The 12352-nt window shown below is 38.3% G+C and overlaps 1 protein-coding gene across 17 annotated transcripts in view; it reads left to right on the top strand.

Annotated features, from left to right (window-relative positions):
• The window catches only part of DST (dystonin), a 497869-nt gene that overhangs the window by 455828 nt on the left and 29689 nt on the right, over positions 1–12352 (top strand). For all 17 annotated transcript variants that reach the window (XM_029242504.1, XM_029242501.1, XM_029242518.1 and 14 more), the window contains 6 exons: positions 2330–2527; positions 2873–3001; positions 5614–5784; positions 6628–6783; positions 6986–7192; positions 10258–10377. In XM_029242504.1, the coding sequence (XP_029098337.1) occupies positions 2330–2527; positions 2873–3001; positions 5614–5784; positions 6628–6783; positions 6986–7192; positions 10258–10377 (981 nt within the window). The remainder of the gene's footprint in view (positions 1–2329; positions 2528–2872; positions 3002–5613; positions 5785–6627; positions 6784–6985; positions 7193–10257; positions 10378–12352) is intronic.

Below are 12352 nucleotides of genomic sequence, written 5' to 3'. Positions count from 1 at the left end.
GGGTTGTCTTTTGGTCTTGTTTATGGTTTCCTTTGCTGTGCAAAAGCTTTTAAGCTTCATTAGGTCCCATTTGTTTATTTTTGTTTTTATTTCCATTTCTCTAGGAGGTGGGTCAAAAAGGATCTTGCTGTGGTTTATGTCATAGAGTGTTCTGCCTGTGTTTTCCTCTAAGAGTTTGATAGTGTCTGTCCTTAAATTTAGGTCTTTAATCCATTTTGAGTTTACTTTTGTGTATGGTGTCTAGGGAGTGTTCTAATTTCATTCTTCTACATGTAGCTGTCCAGGTTTCCCAGCACCATTTATTGAAGAGGCTGTCTTTTCTCCATTGTATATTCTTGCCTCCTTTATCAAAGATAAGGTGACCATATGTGAGGGGGTTTATTTCTGGGCTTTCTATCCTGTTCCATTGATCTATATTTCTGTTTTTGTGCCAGTACCATACTGTCTTGATTACTATAGCTTTGTAGTATAGTCTGAAGTCAGGGAGCCTGATTCTTCCAGCTCCGTTTTTCCTTCTTAAGATTGCTTTGGCTATTCAGGGACTTTTGTGTTTCCATACAAATTGTGAAATTTTTTGTTCTAGTTCTGTGAAAAATGCCAGTGGTAGATTGATAGGGATTGCATTGAATCTGTAGATTGCTTTGGGTAGTATAGTCATTTTCACAATGTGATTCTTCCAATCCAAGAACATGGTATATCTCTCCATCTATTTGTATCATCTTTAATTTCTTTCATCAGCGTCTTATAATTTTCTGCATATAGGTCTTTTGTCTCCTTAGGTAGGTTTATTCCTAGATAATTTATTCTTTTTGTTGCAGTGGTAAATGGGAGTGTTTTCTTAATATCACTTTCAGATTTATCATCATTAGTGTATACGAATGCAAGAGATTTCTGTGCATTAATTTTGTATCCTGCTTCTTTACCAAATTCAGTGATTAGCTCTAGTAATTTTCTGGTAGCATCTTTAGGATTCTCTATGTATAATATCATGTCATCTGCAAACAGTGACAGACTTACCTCTTCTTTTCCTATTTGGATTCCTTTTATTTCTTTTTTTTCTCTGATTGCTGTGGCTAAAACTTCCAAAACTATGTTGAGTAATAGTGGTGAGAGTGGGCAACCTTGTCTTGTTCCTGATCTTAGTGGAAATGGTTTCAGTTTTTCACCATTGAGGACAATGTTGGCTGTGGGTTTGTCACATATGGCCTTTATTATATTGAGGTAAGTTCCCTGTATGCCTACTTTCTGGAGGGTTTGTATCATAAATGGGTGTTGAATTTTGTTGAAAGCTTTCTCTGCATCTATTGGGATGACCATATGGTTTTTCTCCTTCAATTTCTTAATGTGGTGTATCACGTTGATTGATTTGCGTATATTGAAGAATCCTTGCATTCCTGGGATAAACCCCACTTGATCATGGTGTATGATCCTTTTAATGTGCTGTTGGATTCTGTTTCCCAGTATTTTGTTGAGGATTTTTGCATCTATGTTCATCAGTGATATTGGCCTGTAGTTTTCTTTCTTTGTGACATCTTTGTCTGGTTTTGGTATCAGGGTTATGGTGGCCTTGTAGAATGAGTTTGGGAGTGTTCCTCCCTCTGCAATATTTTGCAAGAGTTTGAGAAGAATAGGTGTTAGCTCTTCTCTAAATGTTTGATAGAATTCTCCTGTGAAGCTATCTGGTCCTGGGCTTTTGTTTGTTGGAAGATTTTTAATCACAGTTTCAATTTCAGTGCTTGTGATTGGTCTGTTCATCTTTTCTATTTCTTCCTGGTTCAGTCTCGGAAAGTTGTGCATTTCTAAGAATTTGTCCGTTTCTTCCAGGTTGTCCATTTTATTGGCATATAGTTGCTTGTCGTAATCTCTCATGTTTCCTTTTTAAGAGTGCTAATTGTAAAACATGGCAATGTTTTAATTTTATATTTGAACATATAGCAATATATATCTTCGAAATTGTTTACTCAGGACATGAAAATTAAGTTCAATTAAAGTGAGCTTGAGTCAAATGAATATTTTTAGAGCCTTTTAACTATAATCTCTATATACTTAATGTCATCAGTTTCAAAACTCTTCTAGTGGGAAGAACTAGCTATGTTCTCAACATAATCATTTCAGGGAATGTTGGTAGATTGAAGAGATACCCAATAAAGCTGCAAAGTTAAGGGAAAGGAAGTTCACCATTTTAAAAAGTTCATTAGTACTAAAATTCTACGTATATGTTGTAGCTTCAGAACGTTTCATAACCAGGAAATAAAAGAATTGCATTAGAAGCGATGCTAGCATGTCACAAACTAGCGAACATATTAAGTGTTAATCTGAATATTTTCAGGTGCTCCAAAATGATGTATTAGCCCATCAGTCCACCGTGGAAGCCGTGAAGAAAGCAGGAAATGATCTAATCGAATCAAGTGCCGGAGAAGAAGTCAGCAACCTTCAGAACAAGCTAGAGGTTTTGAATCAACGCTGGCAAAATGTTTTGGAAAAAACAGAACAAAGGAAGCAGCAGCTGGATGGTGCCTTGCGCCAGGTGAATGAGAGAATAAATCCTGAAACTTTTTGGTGCCTTCAAGACCAAGATGACATGGCATTTCTTTTATTGGTTTTCACACCCCTGTTTAGTTTTTATACTTCAAGGAGAAGAGTAAAAAAAAGTGGGATAAAGGACAGAGCTGAGAAGAATACAGCTCTCCAGTTCTTAGCATGATAGTTTTATTGCTGGTTCTCCTGCTGAAAAAAAGCAAGTGGTCCAGAGGCCCCTGCCCTTGTTCAAAATGCATGGAGAGGCTTAGCAGGCTGGGATTGTTTAAGCTTCATTTTTGGCTTCAAAGTGACCTTATCTGGGGCCCAAACTTGAACCTCTCTCTCACTCCAGGCTAAAGGGTTCCACGGCGAAATCGAGGATTTGCAACAGTGGCTGACCGACACGGAGCGCCATCTGTTAGCATCCAAGCCTCTGGGAGGTTTACCGGAAACAGCCAGGGAACAGCTTAATGCCCACATGGTAACTATATTATTTCCTACAGCTCTAGCCTCAGATTAAGAAACTGACTACTTTGTGTAGGCCCTGATGATAAACAAACTGTGGGAGAAGGTTTAAGGATATCCAGTTTTGCAGCAGAAATCTCTATATGTAAGTGCTAGAAACACTGTTGATTAAATTTTTAAAGTCAGAACCTATTCTTTATTTTAAAGTTTAGTGTGTCAGTGTATGAAAAGAGGTTTTAGCAGTCTAGGCATTTTTTAGAAGCAGACCTTCCCCCATAAAATGATAAACTTGTATGGATAGTAATATAACATTGGGTAAATTATAAACTGTGGCTCCTTGAGTGGAAAGAAAAATCCCTAAAGGAATCAGAATGGACTTAACAATTACTGCTGTGAGCGTGAGATTCCCACCCAGTTTCATGGAAGGCTGGAAAATATGTTCTTGTTCTGTGAAAACGAAGAAGTTACGTATTTGCTCCTTTTAATGGTGATGGGGCCGTATCTTCAACCTCACACCCACCAGGTTTGGATAAGAGGAGGCTTCTGTTTAATTGTCTGACCCGGAGCATCACATCATGCCTGTGGGCTGTTCCCGCCCAGAGTCTGTAGCGCTGTCAACTCTTAAAGATAAGGAGGAAAAATAATGAAACTTGAGACTCTGGCTTTCTTTCCTAGAAGTATGGGCTGAGAAATTAAATTTAGACTACATTTGACCTATTGACATTTCCTATTCGTGTCCCATCATAATTTAGCTCTAAAAGTTCTAAGAGAAAACAGTCTTTTTCATATGTTGAATGCTTCTTAGGAAATAAAAGTAGAAGTACTTAGGGATTTGGCAAAAGAAATGGGCCATTGTACGTGAAAGTCTGTACTCTTTAGTCATGCCTAGTGTTGTTGTAAGATCTTACTAATAAAACTGCACTTGTTGGGAATAATTTTGAATTTGATGATTTGGAGAGGAAGTGACCATCTTGCAGGTGGAGTGAAGAAATACAACAGAAGTAACATCTTATTCATTTCACAATTGCCATGAGCAGTTAAAATGAATCCTATTAATCCTATAGAGAATTTCCTAGAATCTCTATTCCTTCTTTTAGAAAATCATTGTGTATGTGGTTTTCTTGTTGTTAATATGTTGTTTTCTTGGTGCTACAAGGGACCCATTTGTTCACTGAAAAAGTAATTGACTAAATAACTTGGGAGCACTTGTCTTTTCCATAAAATCTGGCTGTCTTCCAGATACCTCCTTACTTTCCTAGAAGTACTTGCATAGCTATTACAGTCCATTAAGTATATGTTTAATGAATTCTTGAACAAACATGCATGAGATGGTTCTCTAATAAATATTTTTTAATGGTAATTTAGAAGAATATAAGTAAAAAGTTGGAAAGCAAAGAGCTTATCTTTAGAATATTTTATTTTAGAAAAATATTACTTATCAGCATATTTGGTTTGGGTAGGATGTTTGCTGATATCATTTGCCAAATTATAGAAGTCCATGATTTAAGAAATTCTAAAGAGTTACTGATACTTGTAATACTGTTTTAGTCATGTTCTTTTGATTTGGTTCTCTTAGACATGAAGGAAACTAGAAAACTTGGAGTATTACTGTTTCCTGAGATTTAGCTGTATTTAGAAGCTTTGCTTTGATTAAAAGCTTTCAGTGGGTGATATTGTAAATATGTTGAGAGAGGGATTTTTTTAAGGTTTAAGAAATTACAAAGTTTTGAGGCAGTAAAAATATTCTAGAATTAGTAGTGATGGTTGCACAGTCTTATGAATATACTAAAAACACTGAATTCTAGACTTTAAAATGCTGACTTTTATGGATTATATCTCAATTTTAAAAATTAAAAGTTGGAAGTGTTAGATATTATGTAATTTTTCAGTGGGAGCTATGATTTGACTCACATTGTAATTGAATCAATGGAATAGAACTGGTCTTACTTTTGACGTGAGTGTAACTGGTGTTTCATTTATCTTAAACTCTAAATTTGTTTAAGCAGTATTTTTATACTCTCTATAGAAGATACACACTGCATTCTAGTTGAAAGCTTTAAAAATGTTATAACTGAGAAGAATATTCATAGGACCGCAAGTTTGGCTACTGTGATTCCAAAGTCTGTGTCATCAACTTAAATGTCTTACTGTACTGGGTCTTCACCTTCTATCCACTGTGTGTCTTCTGAGCATAGAATTACATTATACCAAAAAAACAATATTACAGTTGTTGTATTGTGTTCCGAGGAGAGACTTAGAGAACCCATTTTACAGAGAAGGAAATCGAGGCTCAGGGAAGTTACGTTACTCGCCCAAGGTCACAGAGCTGATTGGTTACTGTACATTGAAACCTTTCTTGATAACATTTAACATTACTGCTTCACGTGTGGGGTGGATTGATAACAATAGCACCATTTCTAAGACTTCTTGGTAGGCAGAGTGTGGCTATAGGTTTAGTTGTTCTTTCAGTATAGTGGAAAGTTTGAATGTGTCAGGGTATTCTGTGTGCTGGACGGTGTTGAGTATATAATAAGGGGCTTGGGATTGATGACATGGAAAAAGAGCTCTGAGATTTTGTTCTCTTAAAAATGATATGACTTGCGGGGCGGGGGGGATATCTCCATTTAGGAAATCTGTGCTTCCTTTGATGTTAAAGAAGAAACATATAAGAGTCTGATGCAGAAAGGCCAGCAGATGCTTGCAAGATGCCCCAAATCCGCAGAGACAAATATTGACCAAGACATAAATAACTTGAAAGAAAAATGGGAATCGGTGGAAACCAAGCTCAATGAAAGGAAAGTATGTGCCTTGATGAATATCATAGAATGAATGTTTTCATTGTTTCATTTCATGGGTCTTACCTTATCTCCGAGTAGAATTGTCAGTGGAACATCTAATGATCCATGTTTAAATTTTCTTTGTATACGTTTGGACATTTCATGGGCTCAGCTGAAAATAGTATTCTGTCTTAACGCAGGAGAACACAGTTGAAGAAATCTATTCAGACATAGATAAAGGTATATCATAGGTCAAGTGTTAACTAGGTATAGTTTAAATCTGTGAACCAGTGGAATTCTGGGTGGTTAAGTAATTCTAATCACACTTATTAAGCAAAAGGCAGGCTGTATGTGTGGCGGGGGTGGGGAGGGAGGGAGACCAAGAAAGTGAGATGATTGTACGTATAATAAGCACTTACATAACAAAAATCCATGAGGGAGAATTAAAAATCTTGCTATTTAATGCTATAAAAATGATAGGCTAGGAATACTAGATTATATGCCCTTGCTGACAGAGCATCATGTATATATATTTCATAGTATTTTGACCTCCAAAATGAATTGTATGCATGTCAAATTTTCTTTTTCTAGATTCTATTTAGTAATTCTGTGGTTAATTGTCCCCAAACCACAGTTTTAGTGTATATTAAAATTGTTTTAGCTGCAGTGAGATGCTTCTCACTAAACTTGAAGGGGCTTGGTTAGCCAGTATTCAAAAACTGTTTGGGGGATATAGACTATGCATAAATAAAGTATGGATGGGGAGGAAATCTGCCAGAGAGTGGTTAAACTTGCTGGGGCGGGGAAGAGGGGGGAGGCGGGAAACCTTGAATACCATGAAATACTAAATAATCTGTCTTTTCAGGTTAAACTGGAAGAGGCCCTCACCTTGGCAATGGAATTCCACAGTTCCCTCCAGGACTTCATCAACTGGCTCACCCAGGCGGAGCAGACCCTAAACGTGGCTTCCAGGCCAAGCCTTATCTTGGACACCGTCTTGTTTCAAATTGATGAACACAAGGTAAGCTGCATCCCGGATGGACAGCACTCCCTTCTCAGACCTTTTTAGACATCAGGCTGTTTTAATGGCAAAAGCATAAATTTGGTAGTTTGAACACTTTCTTTTGTCCTCTGAAACCAGCTTATGATCCCGGAAGTATTTTCAAGATAGATCCATTTTTCCTTTGTTTCTGATTGTACCCACCTCCCTTTTTTTGGGAAAGGTCTTTGCCAATGAAGTAAATTCTCACCGGGAGCAGATCATAGAGCTGGACAAAACTGGAACCCACCTGAAGTATTTCAGTCAGAAACAAGATGTCGTTCTCATTAAGAATCTGCTTATCAGTGTACAGAGCCGCTGGGAGAAAGTGGTCCAGCGCTTAGTAGAAAGAGGAAGATCTTTGGACGATGCAAGGAAGAGGGCCAAGCAGGTAAACCTTTATAAAGATCCTCTGAACTTGGCAATGAATCAGGTCTATGTTATGTTATTAAATACACGTTATGTTATTAAAGTGCTTTTATGGCAGGCTGTGCTTTGTGCAACAATCATGGCGTGAAGCCAAGGTGTTTATTTCCTAAAAAGGCCATGGCCTCAGTTTGGACGATGACGTCACTTTCTGACCTGGCAGCAACTCCAGGCCCTGGGGACCAGCCTTGGAAAGACTGATCATATCTTGATATCACAGATGGACCGTTATCATTGGGGCCCAAAAAAGGGCTCCACAGTTTTGTTGTTGGGTTGGTTGGTTTTCCTTGGCCTTTCAACCTCCACTCTCATACTTAGAGTGAGGCATTCTGCTTTTTTATACTGCTACTTGTGTTTAGTTCCAAAACCAGACTTTCTCATGTGTAGCCCCCAGACAGCTTTCTGAAGGCATACTCTGGGTCTGAGCTGGTTGTTTCTCTTCACCTCTCCAAATCCGTACACTTGTTGGCAGGGCTTCCTTTCTTCTCTGATATTTGGATACAGCTTCATCCCACCTTTAAATTAACTGTTTGAATCTTGGGGGGCTGCTTTTTTTAATCTAGAGAATCTCACATGGAACTTTCCTTCCTTCCTTCCTTCATCTGTTACTCATATTCTGTTCTAGACTAAACACAGAGAACTGCAATTATGCATCTCTGTACTCCAGGGAAGAGGAAGATGCACCCACCTTGCTTGGCATATATCTTTGATTTTTACTAGGAACTTCGTGTAATAATACTGAGGGTGAATTTTATAATGACTCTTTCTGCCCCATTCCATTGCATTTGTCCAGCATTGGTGTTGGGCGCGGTCATTTGGGGAGCTAGGCTCGGCTGGGCGATGCAGAGGATGACCTGGGAGTCCAGTGTTTCAGCGTTTAAAGCTGTCCAGCATAAAATGTTTAAAGGCTGGCGAAATGACACATTGCACTGTGATTGGATTACAGGCCACATGTCTCTTTTTGAGGGGGAGGTATGATATGTCCTATGTAATAAATGAGTCTCTAGAATAGAATCGGTCTCGGATGTTTTTTTAAGACAGTCCTCATGCCAAGCCTGATGTTTTTCTTGCCGTGTGTGCAGCCCTGTCATCTGTAGTGGAGGCATTTTGAGTTATGAACATCTGATTTACTCAAGTCTCATGGATACCAGTAGCCAGTCAGCCACCCTCTTCCTCCTTTCTCTATCGAGTCAATTTTATTTTCTCAGTCTGTTGAATTGAATTGATAAGGATTCTCCACTGTTCTCGGTGCAAAAGGATGGCATTTCTTCTATTTGTACGGCTTCTAAATAGTTTTGGGAGCAGGACCAGCCTCAGAACCTGTGCGTTTGTACCATTGTACTTACCATCCAGTTGTTATAGGCTGTACTGTCTGTAGAAAGACAAGCTGACAGGGACTTCCCTTGCGGTCCAGGGGTCAGGACTCTGTGCTTCCACTGCAGGGGGCACGGGTTCGATCCCTGGTCGGGGAACTAAGATCCTGCATACCAAAAAAAAAGACAAGCTGGCATCACTAGCTGTTTATTTATTTATTTGTGCTAATACCTCAGGTTTTGGCTCAGATCTTGGCTGTAGTTCTCTGACTTGGGCAATTTATGTGCCTATTCTGGCCTCCCTGTTTTCATGTCTAAGTTGATTAGATTTGTGGGAGGGACGTGTAGGGAGAGCAGGTCTCTAACAAGACAGTCTCCAGTGGACCCTTGCAGCTTTGTGATTCTGTGCTCTCACTGTGCTTAGTATCAAATGTCTTTTTGTTATTTCACTATTAATGTTCTTTGATATAAAACAGTTTTTATTTTGATTACTTAGGTTTTTGTCATGTATCTGTTCCCTTTAATTCCTTGGAAGAAATAATTTATAACTAATTTTCTAGTTTGGTATCCAAAAATAGTACCTACTATTTCTTTATGATAAGCAGAAAAGAGACCACAGCTGAAATCAAGTATATATAGCACCAGAATAGTTCAAGGTTTTAGACGCGAAAGAGAATTCTATTTTGTGAGAACTCGAATACTGTGGGTGCTCTTAAGTATAAAACCAGTATGTGAGGCTCAGACATTGATGTGAGGATTTGTATAGCAGCAAGAAAGATGTTGAATTGTCTTTGCATTAAATAGGAACGTAATGCCCTCTTTTTGTTAAAGTGAATTTACAAACTTTATCCTTTCCCTTCTCCCTTTTTGTACCTGTTTCTTAGCATAAGAATTAAACACCACCTTAGAAGTAAATCCAGATCTGTCAAGAGACAACAGTGGAAGCTTACATTATTATTTTTTTAGTTTCATTGACGTATAGTTGATTTACAATGTTGTGTTTAATTTCTGCTGTACAGCAAAGTGATTCAGTTATACATCTATCTGTTCTTTTTCATGTTTTTTTCCATTATGGTTTATCCCAGGATATTGAATATAGGTCCCTGTGCTATATAGTAAGACCCTGTTATTTATCCATCCTATATATTCTAGTTCGCATCTGTTAATCCCAGACTCCCACTCCATCCCTCCCCCACGCTCCCTCCCCCTTGGCAACCACAAGTCTGTTCTCTATGTCTGTGAGTCTGTTTCTGTTTTGTAGATAAGTTCATTTGTGTTGTATTTTAGATTCCAATCAGAACAGCAGACAGAAAGCCAAATGAAAAAAAATGAAAAGCCATGTAAGAGACCTATGGGATAATATAAAGCATGCCAGTCTACGCTTACATTATTTATTAAACAAAAGAAAGGGTGGGACGTTCTGCCTGATGCTCCCTAACTGCTTCTAGGCTCACTTCTATTTTTGTTAAAGCTGACATGTTTGAATGAGTTATAACAAAGTGACCGCGGGGCATGACCACAAAAGCTGAGCGTCAACAAGACATTTTGTAATCTGCTGATGAAAATATTCTTTCTTGTTCTTCTTCAGGGAGAATTTTGAATGTATAATTGTTAACATTTTCATTAATATCGATTTCTGTTTAGAAATGTACTAGATTTCAAATCTAGTGAGTATGCCTGAAAGTTTTCTGGACAAAGATGTGAATTTCTTTTACAGTTCCATGAAGCTTGGAGTAAGCTTATGGAGTGGCTGGAAGAGTCAGAGAAGTCTTTGGATTCTGAACTGGAAATTGCCAACGACCCAGACAAAATCAAAGCACAACTGGCACAGCATAAGGTGGGTCTGCAGTTAAGAAAAGCACATTGTGTCGTTGTATATCTCAGGGTCACTTTTAAATTCCTACCTGATTGTGTATTTATTCACCACTGGAGGAAAAGGCTGTCCAACGTGGATCTATATTAAATTTAAAACCAATTGCCCTTTACATTGGTCAAGTGATCATTCCATTATGATTCCAGGGTTAATTGTTAAAAGAAAACTCACTGAATTAAAACTGGAAGTCTTCCGCAGTCTAAAACACATAAAGGACTTCTAGAGGCCGAACATTGGCACTTCGGTTTATCACAACTGCCTTGTCTTGTAATTTCTTTCATAGACCAAATGCCATGCAGAACATAATTATGTACTAAAAGGAACGTAGATTTTGCCATATATATTCCTACATACAGTGCAGTGGGGAAAATTGGTTGCCACTTCCTAAATTGGTATTACTGTGTATGTGTGTGAAATTCCACCCCTCCCCTCAAAGACACATAGTCACTGGCTTCCTTGTGTAGACAAGAAGATATGGAAACACTGTGTTTTATATTTTCTGCCTTTTATATTCCTACCACATGCCATTCAAAGAACATCCCTCCCCCCATCCTCCCCAACTCTCTTGAATTTGGGTCTTTCTGTTATTCTGTTTGTAAAGTGATCATCGGCCCTCAGGGTGAGGATGTGGGTAAAAGGAGACCGTCCCTGCAAACCATTTTACAGTCTTAGGCATCTACATATAAATCATTGCTTGAAACATGATAGCTTTTAAAATGCTGGAAAAGATTGAATGATACAAGTTTTATCATCATCAGAACATTCTAGCGCTCGTGTTCATCCAGGCTGGTTGCTTCCGTCAGTGGGCCTGACCAGCTGCAGGGCTCAGGATCCTAGGATGATGGGGGAACATGCTGAGGTCCTTTCTTTGGCTGGATGAGGGCTTTACGAGTGGCTTGTCCTGATGGCCCCTCTGCCTGGGAGCTGCCCCATCTAGCACTGGCAGCCCAGAGATGGTGATCAGCACCCTTTCCCGTCCCCTCCTTCTCAAAATAGAATGCCTTATGCGAACTTGAGCATAGATGTTGTGTTACATAGTCTGATGAAAGCATACTGCATATTTAAAGTAGAGAATCCTGGAAATAAGAATGTGTGAAGAACCCTATTAGATTTCTTTTTCCTAGCGAGACCTGTCGCCAGTCACCATTTCTCTGAGATAACAGGGTACGTTAAGCCTATCTTAAAAGAAGTCTTTTCTGTTCATCGTTTGGATACTTTTTGTCTTTAAAAAGTTTGACTCTGTCCTGTATTCAGCTGTAACATTTGTTTTGTATAAGAAAATCTGTGTCAATACCATGATTCTAAAGCTAGCGTTCTGTTTCGAAAAACATGAAAAACATAATAATTACAGAAAACAGACTACAGAAATAGTGACATATTGTGATGGTATTTATTGCCAAAAAATTCCCAGATGTAGTTGCCTTCTATTATAAAAGATATATATAGTGTGGTATTAGTGAAACACTTCAAGTGTGTAACATTTTTAAGGCAATACGATTTATTAGGTAATTGTAACCTCGAGGTTATTTTGGGAAATTACATTTGCATAGCATTTTACTGCCTGGGGTGATTCTGATGTGCTACCAGGATTGAGAATCTCCATGTTTGTGTTTCCTTGATATTTTATGAGCTTTTAAGCTGCCCATGAAGTTGGCCTTTTTTCTTCTCATCACTGAGATTATGTATTCAATTTAAGCTGCCCATGAAGTTGGCCTTTTTTCTTCTCATCACTGAGATTATGTATTCAATGTCTTACTCTTTCTATTAAATGTTTACAAACACCCACAAAATGCAGGATGATGCTAAGGGTCCTACAGAGGTAATACCCCTGCTCTATGAAAGCTTATAATTGAGTTATATAGAAAGATTAGAATTCATCCCTCCCTCCCCCACATGCGTATATACACACACAAACATGAAGGGTTCACTAACACTGTAA

Source organism: Monodon monoceros, unplaced genomic scaffold (assembly GCF_005190385.1).
Source record: "Monodon monoceros isolate NGI ecotype Baffin Bay Population unplaced genomic scaffold, NGI_Narwhal_1 Super_Scaffold_3, whole genome shotgun sequence".
NCBI classification, from domain to species: Eukaryota; Metazoa; Chordata; class Mammalia; order Artiodactyla; family Monodontidae; genus Monodon; species Monodon monoceros.
This window is presented reverse-complemented; position numbering and strand designations above follow the sequence as displayed.